At 41.8% G+C, this 20,293-nt stretch overlaps 1 protein-coding gene across 1 annotated transcript in view; it reads right to left on the bottom strand.

The window, feature by feature from the left end:
• The window catches only part of LOC115471277 (heparan-alpha-glucosaminide N-acetyltransferase-like), a 278,605-nt gene extending 273,045 nt beyond the window's left edge, over positions 1 to 5,560 (bottom strand). Inside the window, exons 1-2 of the mRNA XM_030204977.1 lie at positions 5,447 to 5,560; positions 3,058 to 3,134 (exon numbers count right to left, since the gene is read on the bottom strand). Of these exons, the coding sequence (XP_030060837.1) occupies positions 3,058 to 3,134; positions 5,447 to 5,560 (191 nt within the window). The remainder of the gene's footprint in view (positions 1 to 3,057; positions 3,135 to 5,446) is intronic.
• Between the last annotated feature and the right edge of the window lie 14,733 nt (positions 5,561 to 20,293).

The following is a 20,293-nucleotide window of genomic DNA, read 5'->3' as shown; positions in this document are numbered from 1 at the left end:
TAGAAAGAAGTTTTTGGAACTAAGGGAAGATGTGATTTCATTGCAAGCTAGATTTCAATTGTGTTTTTCATGCAAATGTTTGGTATTATACAAGGATAAGAAATATATCTTTTATGAAGTTGATCAACTTTCTGATTTTATAAAGGCCAGGAGGCAATCTGGACAATCCTTATAATTAATGGGGTTTTGCTGATAAGAGAAGCCAAACATGTTTGCTTTACTATTTTTGATTTAATACCAACTCCTCTTGGTTAATACTTAGGACATCTTGGATCCGTATTTTGTGGACTAATTAGAGCCAGGAGTTAAGCTGAGTTATATGTTTAAAATATTACCTATTGAACAAAAGTGTATCTGTAATATTTCCTCAAAGATATTTATCTTTGTAAACCTAATGTTTAAAATGAATAAATAAATAATAAAAAAAAGAGTATGTAATCTTCTCAGGATATATATATATATATATATATATATATATATATATATATATATATATTATTGGTATAATTTCTCATCATCTCCTTAAGATATTAGATGTGTGATCATATATCTTTATTTATATAGATCTATTGGTGTAATAATCATTATTTTGTAGTGCACAAGTATATTTATGTAATTTGCTTTGCATTTTGGCATATTGTTATTTTTATATTCATAATAAATAACATATTTTCATTTTTGCATTGTTCTTTCATTAGTAGCCATCCTGGTAGGAATCTAATGGCCAAATAAGAGGTATTGACATATTCCTCTACAAACGAGTCCTGAGTAATTGCTATTGTATGATTATCTGATATAGAAGTACCTACAGTACGAAAGTGAATGCAGAAAGACTAGAGGAGAGGTAAGAGTTGAGAATCCAACAACAAAAAAGGCCTCAAGTGGAGGAACAGAATATGGGATGGAGAAAGTTACAGTATACTGAGACAATAGAGCAGTGATTTTCAACCTTGTTCAGCTCGTGGAACACTGACAAGGTGCAAAAATTGTTAAGGCACAACATCAGTTTTATCAAATAAGTACTTACTGAAATACTCCAACTCTCAGACAACATTTCTAACACAATTCTTACTGCATTGAAGCCAATATAAATAATACAGCATCCTCTCTCTCTCTCTGATTTTATCCTTCTTCCCAATACTACAGAAAGCCCTGCTCTGTTTCTGCTCCAAATATTGTAAACTATATGCAAATATATCCAATCAAATTGCTGCAGAATCTTGAAAACTGTGCCATAGACTTTCTAATCCTTGTGATATAATCTACCCCTGCACTGCTATTGAAAACTGGCAGCCTTGGCTTTGAATGATGGCATCACTATAATGGCAATACAACAACAGGCCATGGGGTAATTCCGGACAAAATTAGCTATGAATGGAATCAACAGACAATCAAATGTTTCTACTAATGAACCATCAGCTCTGGGTCCAAGATACTTGAAAGAAACAAGTCACAGCTCATGGAGCTCCTTCTCCTTGCACCTCTATGTAACATCTCATTTTGGGCCTCTTTTATCATGCTGCGCTAGTGGACGAAGCCCATGCAAAGTGAACGGACTATGTCGGCATTGCTGCACCGGGAGCCACTAGTGCGACTTGATAAATGAGGCCCTTTATGTTTTAGATTTCCTTCAACAGCAGTTCTGCTGGAATGAAATACCAGCACACTTTCAATTTTTGTACTAGTAGTATTTGTTGTATTAATTTTTATCTATTTTCCACAGAGTGTTAATTTACTTTACAGTTAAATCAGCATATAAGTAAAGCAAATCATTTTCCTGAGAGGAATGCATATATATCATAAATGATTTTTGTGCCTGGATCTTTTCTGTTCATATGGTATACATTTGTCAGACAGAGGTTCTTTTACTGAGCTTTGGCAGAAAGTGGCCTGAACGTGCCTTTATGCGGGTTTTTCCCACCCTCTTAAGGTCATTTTTACTGCAGCAGTAAAATGCCAGATTTTCCATTGTTTTAATGGTCATGCGCTAATGTTGCTGTTAGCATATGCCCATTTAAAAAAGTTAGTTCATTAGCACTTATTGACACCTATTTTGTAGGTGGTAAGGGCTCATTTACTAATCCTGCGCTAATCAGTTACCCCTCCCCCTATTTACTAAGCCACACTAGTGGATGCCATGCGCTAATGTCGACATGGACCTTTCACTTTAAATGGACTGTGTCAGCTTTGCCACGCAGCTTAGTAAGCAGGGGGGTTAGTGCATAGTAATGTAGCTACTCTCACTGATCAGAACAGATATGTCCACTCTCTGCCCCTCCCCCGTAACATTCCCCCTTCATGGAAAAAATTTAAATATTTTTAGTGCACAGTTTGTGTGTGCAAATCTTAAACTTACCACATGATGCCTGAGCGTGCCCCATAGTAAGCCATTTTAAGTTGCAATAAGCATGCATTAATGCTTACTGCAGCTGTCTCTTTCAGCACCCAGGCAAGGGTGTTGCTGCAGAGGAACGCAACTCTATGTAGCTGTTTGAACCTCAAAGGGAAAAGCTTCTTAAGGGTCCATTTGAGGAATGTTTATCACTTAAGAGGTGGCCAGAGTTTAAGGATCCCACAAACAGTCTAGGCTTGTCTTTAGCTTAATATCAAGGCCCTGCAAATTAAGGCAAGTTTTGAGGTCACATATCTGTGACTTAAGACAGGCTTGGGAAGTTACATCAGCAACTAGGATAAGGAAGAGATGTGGTCACCAGGCAAACCCTTCTTTATATACTCTTGATAAGTGTTTTTGTGTCCCACACCCTTTAACAAGGCTCTTACCCTGGGATGGGATAAAGTTAGAGTAGCAAGATTTGAGCACCTATAATTGTATGATCCTATGATTTATATTTAACTCAATAAAGCTGTGACCTTTATATCTGAATCAAGTGTTTGTGTCTTTGGTATCACATATTGGGAGGTGGGGGTTATGCCACCTGTTCCCTTCAGATATTGACTTTGAGCATAACTAATGAAACAAAAAGGTGCATTTTCAAAGCATTTAGATGTATAGTAAAAAAGAGAGAAAGAAAGAAATTGGTAAACTGGAAATTTTACCCCCTGAATGTGTCCAAAGATCGAAGTCGCTTTGATTTGGGTTTCTCTACTGTAAATCTTCCAGGGTTTTCTAAATCCTAAAATGAAAATAGAGAAGAATTTCTTCTGTAGCTATCAATAATTCCACTGATGTCAGAGTTTTAGAGCATTACGAAATATACCATAGGGGTTGAGTGATTCAAACAACCAAGAAAGGCTCCTAGTTGCTTGAATGACCTGTGTGGGGCTATCCACTGATATTCAGTGACACTTAACCAGTTAGTGCCACTGAATATCACCACTGACCATTTTGTGTGAGGTCCAGGGGCAGAATTGACACGTATACTGATTATCACACTTATCCATGCAACTCCAGGGTCTGAGCCACCTCTGGATTGCAAGACCAGTGCTCTAACCACTAGGCCACTCTGCTACTTCACTCCACTCCCTTGAAATTTGGCCATCCCTGTGAGGGGGGCAGTATGCAGGTCCCTGGGGAGGGAGGTATATGTGTGTCAGCGGAGGCATAACGAAGGCGTGGACATCCTTCTTTCAAACATTTTGGACGTCCTTAACTGCCCCCCCCCCCACAGGGATGGCCAAATTTCAAGGGAGTGGAGGAGTGGTGGAGTGGCTTAGTGGTTAGAGCACTGGTCTTCCAATCTAGAGGTGGCTGGTTCAAATCCTACTGCTGCTACTTGTGATCCAAAATCAAAATAAATAAAAGGGGTGTCAGAGGCATAGCAAAGCATGGACATCCTTCTCACAGAAACATCCACATTTTGGAAGTCCTCAACTGCCGTTGCAGGGACTGAGCATGGATTTGGTCGTTTCTGAGATGGGCGTCCTCGCTTTCCATTATCACCGAAAATCAGAAATGACCAAGTCCTGGGGACGACCATCTCTAAGATCGACCTAAATTTGCTGATTTGGGCGTCCCTGACCGTATTATCGAAAGGAAAGATGGACACCCATCTTGTTTCGATAATATGGGTTTCCCCGCCCCTTCATGGAGCCATCCTGCGAGGATGGCCCCAGGAAAACTTGGGCGTCCCGTTCAAATATGCCCCTCCATGCCATACTTTGTATTGTTATTTGAATATTTTTACTGCTGTAATAGCCTATTGCTCATGTTAGACCTATTCTTACTGTACACCACCTTGAGTGAATTCCTTCAAAATGGCGGAAAATAAATCCTAAATAAATAAATAAATGAATCATTGCTCAGCAGCACTTTCTTTCTGCAAATGATTCCAGAATCCACCCCCTTGGGCTGGATTCCCACTTCTCTTACACCTCTAATCCCCCCCCCCCCCCCCCAGTGACTCTGGAGAGTTCTAAGTATATCTCTCAGTAATCCCCATTATAATGGGGGATTACACCCGCAAAAGAGGTAGCCAGCCACATAAACCTGGATATTCAATGCCAATGCCCAGACATGGCCTGGCATTGAATATCCAGGGATTTTGACAGTGGCGGCTAAAAAACGCTCACTGCTGTGGGCTGACTATCTGCTCTATAGTTTCTAAAATAAGCTGTCAAAATGAAGTAAGACATTAGTACAAGCAAAAAAGAAAAAAAAAAAAAGAAAAAGGCCACTACAAACATTTATGCAAAGCTCTAAAAAAAGTGACTTTACAGAAATATATGGCAAGTCATATCATCATTAATTTCCTTTTTCAATGGTATATTCATCAAGGTCACTGCTAATTTCTCTCCCTAAACCTGGATACAGCACTATTACAACAGTAAAATGAAGGCCTCCCTTGCACCCAACTAATATGCTAGTTCTTGTTTAGCTGCTAACATTATGAATTATGAAAATTCATTTTTGAACTAGCTCATGGCAAATTTATTAGCAGTCTATGGTTAGAGCACATATCTGGGACCTAAATAAATAAAGGCCATTTTACTAAGCTGCATTAAGCAGCCAGCATGGGTGTTATGGGCATTGGAAGTTAGCGCGGGCCTGCACTAACAGCTAACCTATGTTAATACAGCCAGCACAGTAACAAACCCATGCTAGCTTTTTAATACAGTGATGCGTGGTGTGCAGGCATGACAGAGACAGAGCAGAGGAGTGACCTATTGTAATAGCTATTGTGCGGGTCAGTACCACATGCTAGCTCTCACGACTGCCAATAGCAATTTAATTTCACTGCAGCAGTCTGGCGGTGTGGCTACCTCATCATATCAGGCTGCTGCAGTAGCTGATGTACTCCCCCTAAGAGTATCCTTCGCTGTTCCCCCTAATCTGATCCCCCTCAAACAGATCACCCACCTTCTCATCTCCCAGAACCCCTCCCACTAAAACTCAAAACTGTCATGAAGCCTCACCCTCTTCAGAAATTCCCTCACCTTCACATCAATCTACCCCCCCCTCCCACCCCTAAGAACACTCAAGACTTACCTGTGGGTAATCCATGATGGTCCAGAGGGATGGAGGGGCATGGTCCCCCTTTACTCCTGCCCCATTTGGCTTCAAGTGCAAAATGGCACTATTGACCTTTAGAGGTAGTCTCATGGTACTGCTACTAACGGGTTCAGCCTTCCATATAAGGGCAATTTGTAAACTCTTACACACTTTAGTAAAAAGGTCCCATAATCTCTCTGTGCACAGTGTAGATTGCAACCTCCTGGGGGAAAGGGGGTATTGAAATGGTTTTTTTTTAATTATGTTGTACGCTGAATGTTCAGTATGCAATATAATTCACGGAACTGCTGCTGCTAGACTTCTTGAGGGGGAAAAGAATGGTAACATTATACCTATTTTGTGTGATCTACACTGACTTCTACTTGTAATCAGGTCAAGTTTAAAATCTCGTGTTTTTTATTCACAGATGTTTGATTAGGTCATATCCATCTTACATATTAGCACATCTATCAAATAATGAACAGTTAGAACTATAATATCCTCTTAGCATTTGCTTCAGGCAGTTCCATTCATAGCATCAGTAATGTCTTCCAAAAGAAGGTTGGCCTTTAGCTGTTTTGTCCCAAAGAGTTTAATCCCACCCAACTTGAATTAAAGAAAAAAATATTAAGACCCGATGGCATAAATAATTTTATTTAATATGACCAGGCTTTGATTAACTTGGCATATCTGAAGTTAGTTTAACTGGAAGGTTAAGATAATATGAAGGATCTTCCAATCTAACTAAGGGCTGTGTTTACTAAGCTGCGCTGTAGGCATGCTAGCATTTTTAGCATGCGCTAACACTAGAGACACCCATATATTCCTATGGGTGTTTCTAGCATTACCGAGTGTTTTTAGCGCACGTTAAAAGCGCTAACGCAGCTCAGTAAACAAGGCCCTTAATGCTACCTGTTTGAAAAGTAGCTTATTGTATTTATTAATGCACTGATCCATGTTTTCATAAATTTCTTTGATTGTCTATCATTTATTTGTTCTCTTTGACTTCTGTGGCAGGTGTCATAGTTCTTACTGTAATATGGGTGGTGCCGTATCCAAGGTTGCTTAACTGATGTTTCAGCCATCTTTCTATGGCTTTCATCAGGGTTAATACCACTACTACTACTACTACAACTTATCACTTCTATAGTGCTACAAGGCATACGCAGCGCTGTACATCATACACAAAAAAGACAGTCCCTGCTCAGAGAGCTCACAATCTAAATAGGACAGACAAACAGACAGAACAACTAAGAGGTAAGGGATAAAAGGGCTACAGGGCAAGTGAGTAGTGGTTAGGAGTCAAAAGCAGCATCAAAGAGGTGGGCTTTCAGCCTGGATTTGAAAACAGCCAAAGACGGGGCTAGATGTACAAGCTCGGGAACGGGAACGGAGTACCCGAGGGGGGGGCGTAGGGAGAGACAAGAGCAGAGAGGTACTGGGGAGCGGTAGAGTGAATGCACTTGTAGGTCAGTAAGAGAAGTTTGACTTGAATGTGGAAATGGATAGGGAGCCAGTGAAGTGACTTGAGGAGAGAGGGCTAATGTGAGCATAGCGACTCTGGCGGAAAATGAGTCGCACAGCAGAGTTTTGGACTGAATAAAGTCACAGCAAGATGGCTGAAATGTTGGCCAAGCAAACTGAGACATGGCACCACCCAGACAGCTGCAAGAACTATTTAGTTATCTGGTTCATATCAGTATTTCTGAAGTCGGTCCTGGAGTACCCCCTTGCCAGTCAGGTTTTCAGAATATCCACAATAAATATGCATAAGAATGAGCTTCATACACCATTGTATGCAAATCTATTTCATGCATATTCATTGTGGATATCCTAAAAACCTGACTGGCAAGGGGGTACTCCAGGACCGACTTCGGAAATACTGGTTTATATTATTTTGTATTAATTTTAATTTTTCTTTTACTGACTGGACCCTGCTTTGATGCCATAGAGAAAAGGTAGATAATCACATTTTAATAAATAAAAAAGTATGCATAAATAAATGTAAGTGCCCCTATCTAATCACTCACTGAACATGTGTACATTGTATTAGCTTGTGGTGAATGCATGTGCAAAATTCTGCATGTTGTAGCAGAGCTTGGCATTAACAGTGAAAATAGCGATAGTTGACTCTTGAGGGTTTTCGACTGCGACTTGTGGCAAGAAGGCACAATAAGGAGAAATATGAGAAAAAAAATCAATAATATTGTAAATGAACGATTAGAACATTTTATAAAGACAAAAAGATCCTTTGAGACTCTTGCAATGTGTAAATCCCATCAGTGTTTTTCTTATCTAAACAAGAAACAGAACTGGATTAAAAATTCAGGAGTCATGAAAAACCTCACTGCTAAAAGGCCCTGTCATATCTTGTCCCACTCTTTAAGCAAAGATCTCTAAAGTTCAAGTGCACTGATAAATATGTTCTGTCATGTGTAATATCTCCTTCTGTCTTTTTTTATAGGACGTTTACATATTAATATTTGTAGGATGCTAAATCGAAGCAACGGTTCATTACATTTGAAGGAGTGCCTCTCCCCAGGCCAGGCCTCTGGTTTGAGTCAGATTAAATTACAAAGCTAAGCAGAACAGGAAGGATCTGCTTTCCTAATGCTGTTTGATAGATCTCTTTGTCATTTTCAGATGCCATATTGAAGATAGCTGCCTCTTCGTTGGCAAGGAACAATGTTTCTGACGTCTGGGTGATCGGACAGAGAGCCTATGTGTGCAGACTGGCAGTTGCATTAGTAAATTTGCTGCAGCTTCATTAATACATTGGCTGCAGTTTCTTTAAAAAAATAAGGCATCTGACATTACTGTTTTATGTGTGCTGGATTTAAATAAGGAACATTTTATTATAGAAAAGACTCATGTAACATACAGTGACTGCAAGTCTGCACTTCCATTACTTACAAATGTGTAGGAACAACACCTTAAGAGTACAAAGCAAAAGCAGCAGTAGTGGTAAATACCAGGGTATACTTGGATATTAAGGAGATAATTCACTAGAGCCATGGAAGTCCCTCTGTAACTCTTTTTAAACGGTAGGCTTGCACAAGCACAAAATCACGTATGTGCAATTCAGTAAAAACTGTGCATAATTTAGCCCAAATGCACAAACAAATGCTGTGTAAAAGGGTTCAAGCACTTATCATGGTGGCAGTGTAACTTCAAGTAAAAAGGAACAGAGGCAAAGGCAAAAAAGGAAATAGTTGGTGCCAGTATATCTTTATTTCACTTCTAAAAGACTCGACACAGGCGGTGTTTCAGCTACAATGCCTGCGTCAGGAGAATCTAGATGAAATCAAACATAAAACATAAATAAACACAAGTAAAACCAAATAAATGAAGTCTAAAACTATCAGATAAAACACTACCAAATTTAAAAAAAACCCTAACATACCAATAATACAAAACAAATAAGGATAAAAGAAGCAGACAATATGTACAAACTAAGCTCATTACATTAAACAATGTTAGAAGGGTCTATAGTAATTGCTTTTTTATATATCCTCCTTTTTATATGTATTCCCCTCTAACAATGTTTAATGTAATGGGCTTAGTATGCACATAAAACATGCATTTGCATGTTTTGCATATCATTATTACTTAACCGGCGCAACTTAAATATCATCATGGTAAATAAGTCAGGTGGCATTAGGGCCCTTTAAGTCATAATAAGGGGCAAATAACGCAACTTAAAGCCCTAATGCTGCTTGATAACTTCCTGCCTAAACCTTAATAAAATGATTCTCTGTATATGATAATAGAACTATCCCCCTGATATTCAGCCAGCAACAGTCAAATGTCTTCACAGATACTGACCATTGCCAGCTGAATGTGACCCAGATATTTAATGCCCGCTCTAATATGGGCAAAGGCATCATATATTCAGGTCACAGGCTGCTGCTGAAACTTATCCGGGTACCATCAATATTCAGATCGACCAGTACACTACAAATGCTGGCTCCTTCCACAACCAAATAGCTTGCATTTGGTCGTTTCTGACATAGATGTCTTTGGTTTTGAAAATCGCTGAAAATCAGAAATGACCATGTCTAGGAATGACCAAATCTAGGGATGGCGAAATTTAAGGATTTGGACGTCCCTGACGGTATTTTCGAAACAAAAGATGGATGTCCATCTTGTTTCGAAAATATGGGTTTCCCTGCCCCTAGATTTCGCCATTTTGCAAGGATGTCCAAATTGCGAAAAGCCGCTCCACGTGTCTACAAAACTCTAGGGGCAAAGTGACAAAAATCTCACCTAAATTGAAGGCACAGACATTTACATCTGCTCAGGAAGAGGCATAAATATTCATAGTTAAAGTATATGCTTAACTGTGTAAACTCTGTGCAGAACCAGCCTACACCTGGGGTGAGTAAATGAACATGCTTTCTTTTCCAAACACATGCTTTTAATTGCGTAACCTTGAGGTAATTTTATAAAAGTGCTTTCAGGAGCATAAAAATGCCTTTATATGCCTACAATCCTTCCCAAAATTACCTCCACAGTGAAAAAACCCCTTTAGTACCTCTTGTCCTACAACACATTTAAGAATGATATTAATTTGTAAACTCTTTGGGATGTATTGGAACAGTCTTTTAATTATACAGCACTATGCATTAATGATTTTGTTAATCAAGGAAAGACAGTGCCAACTTCTCACTTTGGAGAAACATTCTAATGAGTATCTTAATCTGATTCAAAACCAATGGTCTATTGAGGATATGAGGGAATATAGCAACATATCTGTCTGTATACCAAGATTTATGATCTCAAATAACAGATTATCCATTTTGAGCTGTTGCTGGCACCTCTTCAATCCCACTACCATTTATTACATGAACCCCGATCTTGATGGACTTCTTTTCTTTTGAAGTAGCTGTAATGTTGTAAAGTGTCGCTGAGTGCACCCGTTCAGTGTTCGACGTGTTCTAGCAGTTCTGTTTGTCAGCACATTTTTCAGAATTCCCAGAAATATTAGCTAAGCACACAGAAGTCAATCTCAAAGCCACAGAGAGAAATGATAGCCATGCAGGCAAAATGCCACTGTTATTAGTCACATTTGCAGAGATGGACTGGGGTAAGTAATATTCCTGAAAGGAACACTTTGGGCGAGTTCATTGAATGCAGTGTTGATAGCTTAGTTATTTCGTGTTGCTTATCGCCAATTGTCTTCCTACAAAACACCACACATAGGGGCCCTTTTACTAAGACGCGTAGGCACCTACAACATACAACATGCGTCAAATTAGATTAGAGCTACCGCCTGGCTACCACGTGCACCTGGTGGTAATTCTAATTTCTACGTGCATCTAAAATGCGCGGCAGAAAATAATTTCTATTTTTTACCATGTGGCGCTAACCGGGCGGTAATTGGCAGTGTACGCGTGTTGACAATTACCGTCCGGAAAACGCGTGAGACCTTACTGCTAAGTCAATGGGTGGCGGTAAGGTCTCAGGCCCCAGGCCCAAAATGGATGCGTGCCGATTTTTATTTTGCTACATGTCAATTTTCAGCAAAAAAAAAAAAAGGCCTTTTTTGCAGTTGCGCTGAAAAATGGACATATGCATGTAAAGGTGAGGCAGTACCACCAGGCTCCTGCAGTAGCCCGGAAGTAATGCCGGATTGGCACGTAGCAAAGCAGAGGTATAGGTACCACCACATTGTAAAAGGGAAATAAAATGGACTCAGTTTTGCTGCTAACCAGCTAAGCTGACACTCTGCCCATGCTTTGTCCCTGGCCCACCCCTAACCTACAACAAAAAAAGGTTAGATCACCATATAAAAATCAGAGAAAATAAAAAAAAAACCACTGGATATTCATGTAGCATGACAATATTCACAAACATGGAGGGGAAAACCTCATAAAGACCGTTACAAACAATACTGAGGCTTAAATTTGAATATAGACTCAGTATTGTTTGTAACGGTCTTTAATAGATCTTTTCCTCCATGTTTTTGAATATTGTCATGCTACATGAATATCTATTTATTTATTTATTTATTGCATTTGTACACCACATTATCCCACCTTTTTGCAGGCTCAATGTGGCTTACAGAGTGTTAATAAGATATAGTCATTACATGATCTTAGATACAGTCGATAATAAGCTGAAGGTAGATGAGGATTTAGATGGAAAGGTGTTAGGTAAGGTCGTGTGCGGGGTGTTTTGAAGCACTTGGGTGGTTTAAGAAATGATTTGTTTCATTAAGGATGTCTTTTGTAAGCCTTGTTGAAGAGATGTGTCTTCAAAGATTTGTGAAAGCTGGTTAAGTTGTCCATGGTTTTCAGGGCCATGGGTAGTTCGTTCCATATCTGTGTGCTTTTGTACGCAAGGTAGTAGCGTATGCTTGTTTGTATTTAATTCCTTTGCAGCTGAGGAAGTTCAAATGGAGGAATTTGCAGGCTGAATATCCTGTATTTTCCTAAAATTCACCCGTGTTTTTCTTTGGATCACCCCTAAGACAGCTAGTTAGGAGTTGTCTGGTTAGTGGGGATACTCAGCAGCATTAACCTGTTATATTCCCAGATAGTCCTAGATATGCAATTTAAACGGCCAAGAGCCTTTCCTGACCATTTAGAACACTCTGAATTTCAACCCCCCTTTATAAATATGCAATAGGAAAAAATACATGGCATCTGTGGAAGGCAAACCATAACATTAAAAGAAATTGTATATCAAAAACCAATCTCATCACATATAACTATGTTAAAATTAGAATCCTCTCTCTTAAAAAATGGTGGTCTGTCTATGAGGTTACAATGTGTTTAAGATTGCAGTGTATAGGGTTGGTGATTCCATTGTGGAGTACATTCCTGAGTATTCTGCTCAACAACATTTGCCATTGTTTCCTTTCTCCCTCTGGGACATGTGGTAAGGTTGACTTTTTCTGTGGAATTTTATTTTATTTTTTAATTCTGCAGGTTTTTTTCCAAAGCTAGGTTTTTTTAAACATGTAATTTTGTTTCTGTAGTATCCATCAGCATTATAATTTGATCTGTAAGTCCCCTCTGCGGTATATTGAACTACATCACATTGAGGGGCATAATCGAAAGGGACGTCCAAGTTTTGATGAGGACGTCCTCCCAAAACGTCCCCATCCAGGGGTGGGGAAACCCGTATTTTTGAAACAAGATGGACGTCCATCTTTCGTTTTGATAATACGGTCAGGGACACCCAAATCCTGAAATCTGGTCGTCCTTAGAGATGGTCGTCCCTAGACTTGGTCGTGGGGAAACCCGTATTTTCGAAAAACAAGATGGACGTCCATCTTTCGTTTTGATAATACGGTCAGGGACACCCAAATCCTGAAATCTGGTCGTCCTTAGAGATGGTCGTCCCTAGACTTGGTCGTTTCTGATTTTCGGCAATAATGGAAACCAAGGACATCCATCTCAGAAACGACCAAATGCAAGACAGTTGGTTGTCAGAGGAGAAAGCAGTTGTAGTGCACTGGTCCCCCTGACATGCCAGGACACCAACCGGGCACCCTAGGGGGCACTGCAGTGGACTTCATAAATTGCTCCCAGGCACATAGCTCTCTTACCTTGTGTGCTGAGCCCCCCAACCCCCCCCAAAAAAAAAAAAATCCACTACCCACAACTGTACATCACTACCATAGCCCCTACGGATGAAGTGAGGCACCTAGATGTGTGTACAGTGGGTTTCTGGTGGGTTTTGGACGGCTCGCTGTTTCCTCCACAAATGTAAGGTGGGGGTGGGGTGGGCCTGCGTCCACCTGCCTGAAGTGCACTGCACGCACTAAAACTGCTCCAGGTACCTGCATACTACTGTGATGGACCTGAGTATGACATCTGAGGCTGGCAATCAATATTTTTAAAAATGTTTTTTGAGGGTGGGAGGGGGTTAGTGACCTCTGGGGGAGTAAGGGGAGGTCATCCCCGATTCTCTGTGGTGGTCATCTGGTCATTTTGGGAACCTTTTTGTGCCTTGGTCGTAAGAAAAACACGACCAGGTAAAGTCATCCAAATGTTCGTCAGGGACGTCCTTGTTTGTTTCAATTATGGGTCGAGGACATTCTAGTGCAGGGGTAGGCAACTCCGGTCCTCAAGAGCCGCAGGCAGGTCAGGTTTTCAGGATATCCACAATGAATATGCAGGAGATAGATTTGCAAGCACTGCCTCCATGGTATGCAAATCTATCTCCTGCATATTCATTGTGGATATCCTGAAAACCTTACCTGCCTGCGGCTCTCGAGGACCGGAGTTGCCTACCCCTGTCCTAGTGTTAGCCATGCACAAGTCCCGCCCCCTTGAACTTTGGCCGTCCCTGCGACGGAGTGCAGTTGGGGATGTCCAAAATCAGCTTTCGATTATACCGATTTGGACGACCCTGTGAGAAGGACGCCCATCTTCCTATTTATGTCGAAAGATGGGCGTCCTTCTCTTTCGAAAATGAGCCCAATGGGATCTATCACACCAGCACTGAACTTGTCTCTAAAAAGTGTCATAATAAAATACACTAGATCTGCATATATCATGGCTTCCTTCAAGAATAATTTAACCTGGTCAAGAGAGGCTTCTGCCTGCTTCAATCTCGATGAGCAGCCTATTCCTGAATTCAATAATACGGTTGGGGACGCCCAAATCACAACATTTAGGTCAACCTATGAGATGGACGACCTCGGTTTTCGCCGATAATGGAAACCGAGGTCACCCATCTCAAAAATGACCAAATGCAAGCCCTTTGGTCATGGGAGGAGCCAGCATTCATAGTGCACTGATCCCCCTCACATGCCAGGACACCAACTGGGCACCCTAGTGGGCACTGAAGTGGACTTCACAAATTGCTCCCAGGTGCATAGCTCCTTTACCTTGGGTGCTGAGCCCCCCAACCCCCCCCCCAAAACCCACTCCCCACAACTGTACAACAGTACCATAGCCCTTAAAGGGTAAAGGGGGCACCTAGATGTGGGTACAGTGGGTTTCTGATAGGTTTTGGAGGGCTCACATTTACCACCACAAGTGTAACAGGTGGGGGGGGGATGGGTCTGGGTCCGCCTGCCTGATGTGCACTGCACCCACTAAAAACTGCTCCAGGGACCTGCATACTGCTGTGATGGAGCTGGGTATGACACTTGAGGCTGGCATAGAGGCTGTAAAAAAATGTTTTTAAAATTTGGGGGTGGGGTGGGAGGGGGTTGGTGACCACTGGGGGAGTAAAGGGAGGTCATCCCCCATTCCCTCCGGTGGTCATCTGGTCTGTTCGGGCACCTTTTCGAGGCTTGGTTGAGAAAAAAATTGGGCCAAGTAAAGACAGCCAAATGCTCGTCAGGGCCGCCCTTCTTTTTTCTATTTCGGCCGAGGATGCCCATGTCTTAACCACGCCCCCGTCCCACCTTTGGTACACTGCCAACACGCCCCCATCAACTTTGGTCGTCCCTGCGATGGAAAGCAGTTGAGGATGCCCAAAATTGGGTTTCGATTATGCCGATTTGGGCGATCCTGAGAGGACGCCCATCTCCCGATATGTGTCAGAAGATGGGCGTCCTTCTCTTTCGATTATGCTGCTGATAGGGACATAGGAGGGGCCAGCATTTTTAGTAGACTGGTCCCCCAGACATCCTAGGAGAGCAATGGGCCACCGTAGGGGGCACTGCTGTGAACTTCAAATAAATGCTCCCAGGTATACATCTCATCATTGCTCCCTTATCTTGTCTTCTGGGCTCTCCAAAACTCACACCAAACCCACTACTCCCAACTGTACACCATTACAATCAGTGGCATAGGAAGGGGGGCGGTGGGGCGGTCCACCCCGGATGCACGCCGCTGGGGGGGTGTCGTCTCCGTTGGTTCCTTGCTCCCTCTGCCCCGGAACAGGTTACTTCTTGTTCCGGGGCAGAGAGAGCAAGGAACCAATGGAGCCAACGCAGCTCCCAGAGACATGGGCTCGGGGGCGGATTGCTCCTCCCGCCCGCCCCTCGCTGCCAAAGTAAGTTACAATGCGCTCCGGGGGGGCCGTGCTGCACCTGGGGGGTGCAAGGCGGCGACCCGCCCGGGTGCCAGCCACCCCCGCTACAGCACTGATTACAATAGCCCTTATGGGTGAAGGGGGAACCTATATGTAGGTACAGTGAGTTTCTGGTGAGTTTTTGAGTGCTCACAATTTCCAACACATATGTAACAGGCAAGGGAAGGTGTGGGCCTGGGTCCACCTGTCTACAATGCACTGCACCCACCACTAGACTGCTCTAATAGACCTGGCTATATCATCTGAAGATGTCATAGAGGCTGGTAGGTACTATTTTTGTTCACTTTTTGGGGGGTGTGGGAGGGGATCATTGACCACTGGGGGGGGGGGGTATTAGGAGGGTCATCCTTGATTCCCCTCCAGTGGTCATCTGATCATTTAAGGCAGGGGGGGTATTAGGAGAGTCATCCTTGATTCCCCTCAAGTGGTCATCTGATCATTTAGGGCACCTTTTTGTGCCTTATTTGTTCTAAAAACAGGTCTAGACCAAAATGTTTAGATTTCCTCCCTGGACATTTTTATTTTGTTCCATTATGGCTGTAAAATGTCCAAATGTTAGGGATATGTAATATTCAGTAACAAACAGCACTTTTCAAATCTTCAGTAAAGTAACATATACTTCCCGTGAACCTCAGTGATGTTCAATCACCAGCAATTTTTCAATCTGGTGATATTAACAAACATCAGCATCTTCACTGGTTCATTTTAAATATTCTTAACTTATTCATTCTATTTATTCAAGCCCATAATTTAAATTTGAACTTATCTTCTCTCTTTAATTTTATCGGACCCAGGGGTTCAACTGCCCGACATGCACGTTTCGCTCCGAAATGAGCTGTCTCAAGGACATCCCCTGCAACATATAAAACCTCATTTTAAACCACACTCCATACCTAAGCAGTTAGCCTATGTCTAGAGAGCATCATTATTCAAAAAAAACCCAAAACTTACCCTATGATCTTATTAGCGTCAGCTCAGCAAAAGTTATTCAGAAGCCAAGATGGCGCCAGCGTTTTTTCGAATCAATTAAATATCAGCTGTTCTATGACGTATCGACAATTTAAGCCCCACCCCCTCATGGCGTTCCTCCTCCCTTCATTGCTATCGGTGGTAGGTTGGAAATTAAATGAGATAAGAGTTGCCCATTCAGTTTCTGCATTCAAACCCTTCGGGGTAACTGTAACATAAAGATGTTAAATTGTTCTCTAAAATTTAGTAGTTTATAGACCCCCCCTCCTCCCGATCATCTATACATTCAATAATCCTCCATCTAATATCTTCAGTTCTATGTTGTTTCTGTAGCCAGTGATTTACCAGAGGATCTTGCATATTCTGAGTTTGAATCCTCGACTTGTGCTCATTCAAACGGATCTTAATAGGACGAGCACTCCTACCAATATATATCAAAGCACAGGGACATTCGATTGCATATACCACATTACTACTCTCACAACTGGTCACTGATGTACTTCTCATTATTTTCTCCCTATTAGGTACTTGTCAATTATCACCAGTAATGGCTAGTGAACACCACTGACAGTGTCCACAGCTAATTTAACCCCCCCCCCCCCCAGCAGTATTTCTAGCTCTATAATCCATAAACTTATTTTCCATAAACTAAGTAAAAATAAGTTTATGGATTATAGTGCTAGAAATACTGCTCAGGGGGGTCAAATTAGCTGTGGACACTGTCAGGGTGTTCACTAGCCATTACTGGTGATAATTGGCAAGTACCTAATAAAGAAACTACTAAATTTTAGAGAACAATTTAACATCTTTATGTTACAAACAGTTATCCCGAAGGGTTTGAATGTAGAAATTGAATGGGCAACTCTTATCTCATTTAATTTCCAACCTACCAACAATAGCAATGAAGGGAGGAGGGCTATCGGTGGAACGCCATGAGGGGGTGGGGCTTAAATTGTTGATACGTCATAGAACAGCTGATATTTAATTGATTCGAAAAAACGCTGGCGCCATCTTGGCTTCTGAATAACTTTTGCTGAGCTGACGCTAATAAGATCATAGGGTAAGTTTTGGGTTTTTTTTGAATAATGATGCTCTCTAGACATAGACTAACTGCTTAGGTATGGAGTGTGGTTAAATATGAGGTTTTATATGTTGCAGGGGATGTCCTTGAGACAGCTCATTTCGGAGCGAAACGTGCATGTCGGGCAGTTGAACCCCTAGGTCCGATAAAATTAAAGAAAGAAGATAAGTTCAAATTTAAATTATGGGCTTGAATAAATAGAATGAATAAGTTAAGAATATTTAAAATGAACCAGTGAAGATGCTGATGTTTGTTAATATCGCCAGATTGAAAAATTGCTGGTGATTGAACATCACTGAGGTTCACGGGAAGTATATGTTACTTTACTTGAAGATTTGAAAAGTGCTGTTTGTTACTGAATATTACATATGAACTGATTTTGGACTGGAGAGTAAGAGTTTATGTAGGTGTGACTATATGTATCCAGTTCTACAAAGTATTAATTTACCTGAATAGCAAATGTTAGGGGTGCCATAAGCCCACCTTTGAAATGCTCCAACACATCCCCTTGTGATTTGGATGCACTGCAGATGAATTGCATAGATAGACATTTCCAAAACAGGTTTTTGAAAATAACGATTTGGACATTTTGAGAAGATATTCTTCCAAATGCTGCTTTATGACACTTTTTAAACTTTTTGTTTCTCTTTTGAAAATGAACTCCTTGGTCTACTAACCAGGCTAGTGCCCATATAAAGTTAGGATAGCAAATAGGACTTCATAAATTGCTCCCAGGTACATAGCTCCCTTATCTTGTGTGCTGAGCTCCTCAACCCCCCCCCCCCCCAAAAAAAAAAAACCCACTACCCACAACTGTACACCACTACCACAGCCCTTACAGGTGAAGGGGGGCACCTAGATGTGGGTACAGTGGGTTTGTGGAGGGTTTTGGAGGGCTCGCTGTTTCCTCCACAAACATAATAAGTAGGGGGGATGGGGCTGGATCCTCCCTTCTGAAGTGCACTGCACCCACTAAAACTGCTCCAGGGACCTGCATACTGCTATCACGGACCTGAGTTTGACATCTGAGGCTGGCATAGAGGCTGGCACGACACATTTTTAAAGATGTTTTTTGAGGGTGGGAGGGGGTTAGTGACCTCTGGGGGAGTAACGGGATTCTCTCCCGTGGTCATCTGGTCATTTTGGGCACCTTTTTGTGCCTTAGTCGTAAGAAAAACAAGTCCGGGTGAAAACGTCCATGTGTTCGTCAGGGACATCCTTGTTTTTTTCAATTATGGGTCAAGGACGTCCAAGTGTTAGGCACGCCCAAATCCCGCCTTTGCTACGCCTCTGACATGCCCCCTTGAACTTTGACCATGCTTGCGATGGAGTGCAGTTGGGGACGTCCTAAATCGGGTTTCAATTACACCGATTTGAACATCCCTGGGAGAAGGACGTCCATCTTCCGATTTATGTTGAAAGATGGACGCCCTTCTCTTTCGAAAATGAGCCCAATAGGCAGCCATGTACTTTTATAGAATGAATTAAAAATTGGCACCTACCTGACCTTCTAACATAGACAACCTGTTATAAAAGTACTGTCTCTGAGAGTCATTTTTATTCATTATCCCCCAAATTGTATATATGGTGCTAAAAACTGCATGTGCAAATTTGGGAATATGCACTACTGCTACTTGTGATCCAAAATCCAAATAAATAAAGGGGGTGTCAGAGGCATAGCAGGCATGGACATCCTTCTCACAGAAACATCACATTTTGGACATCCTCAACTGCCGTTGTAGGGACGGAGGCATAGCAAAGGACACCCTTCACTCATACTCTAAAAAAAAAAAAAGATGTCCCTGATGAGCACTTGGACGTTTTCACCTGGACTTGTATTTTTCTAAGGTTGTAGATGGCAATTTATTTAAGGTTGTAGACGGCTAATAGACACGCAGCTTGCCTGCATGTATGAAGCGCCTTTGGCTGCTCTGCATTGGTTTCCCCTCCTTAGGAAGGAAATCATGTACAAATGAGCTAACAGTGAGCAGCTCATTTGCATGCGATTTCCTTCATGCATGCCCATTCCTTTCCGAATCGCTAAGGGATCAGTAAGGGAAGAGCTTTTTCTGTTCAATTAGTGCATCAGTTAGTCGACTGCAGTGCCCCCTAGGGTACCCGGTTGGTGTCCTGGCATGTCAGGGGGACCAGTGCACTATGAATGCTGGCTCCTCCCACGACCAAATGAGTTGGATTTGGTCATTTTTTGAGATGGGCGTCCTCGGTTTCCATTATGGCCGAAAACTAGGGACAACCATCTCTAAGTTGGAGGAGTGGAGGAGTAGCCTAGTGGTTAGTGCAGTGGACTTTGATCCTGGGGAACTGAGTTGAATTCCCACTACAGCTCCTTGTGACTCTGGGCAAGTCACTTAACCCTCCATTGCCCCTGGTACAAAATAAGTACCTGAATATATGTAAACCACTTTGAATGTAGTTGTAAAAACCTCAGAAAGGTGATATATCAAGTCCCATTTCCTTTTCGCTAAGGTCAACCATCTCAACATTTATGTCAAGCATCTCTAAGGTCAACCTAAATGTTGAGATTTGGGCGTCCCCGACCGTATTATCGAAACCAAAAGATGGACGCTCTCAGGAAAACTTGAACCGAGGCATATTTTCAAAGCACTTAGCCCTCCTTGGGCTCCCTGTTTGATTATGTCCCTCCACATATGATGTATACTTTTTTGTTCCAGACTAATCAATCCAGTCCACCATGGAATAATACATGAAACACAACAGCATATGTGAATGCAAATGTGACAACGGAAGTAGTTCCTGTGTGGTGAAAGCGAGTA

Source organism: Microcaecilia unicolor, chromosome 5, assembly GCF_901765095.1.
Source record: "Microcaecilia unicolor chromosome 5, aMicUni1.1, whole genome shotgun sequence".
Classification (NCBI taxonomy): domain Eukaryota; kingdom Metazoa; phylum Chordata; class Amphibia; order Gymnophiona; family Siphonopidae; genus Microcaecilia; species Microcaecilia unicolor.
This window is presented reverse-complemented; position numbering and strand designations above follow the sequence as displayed.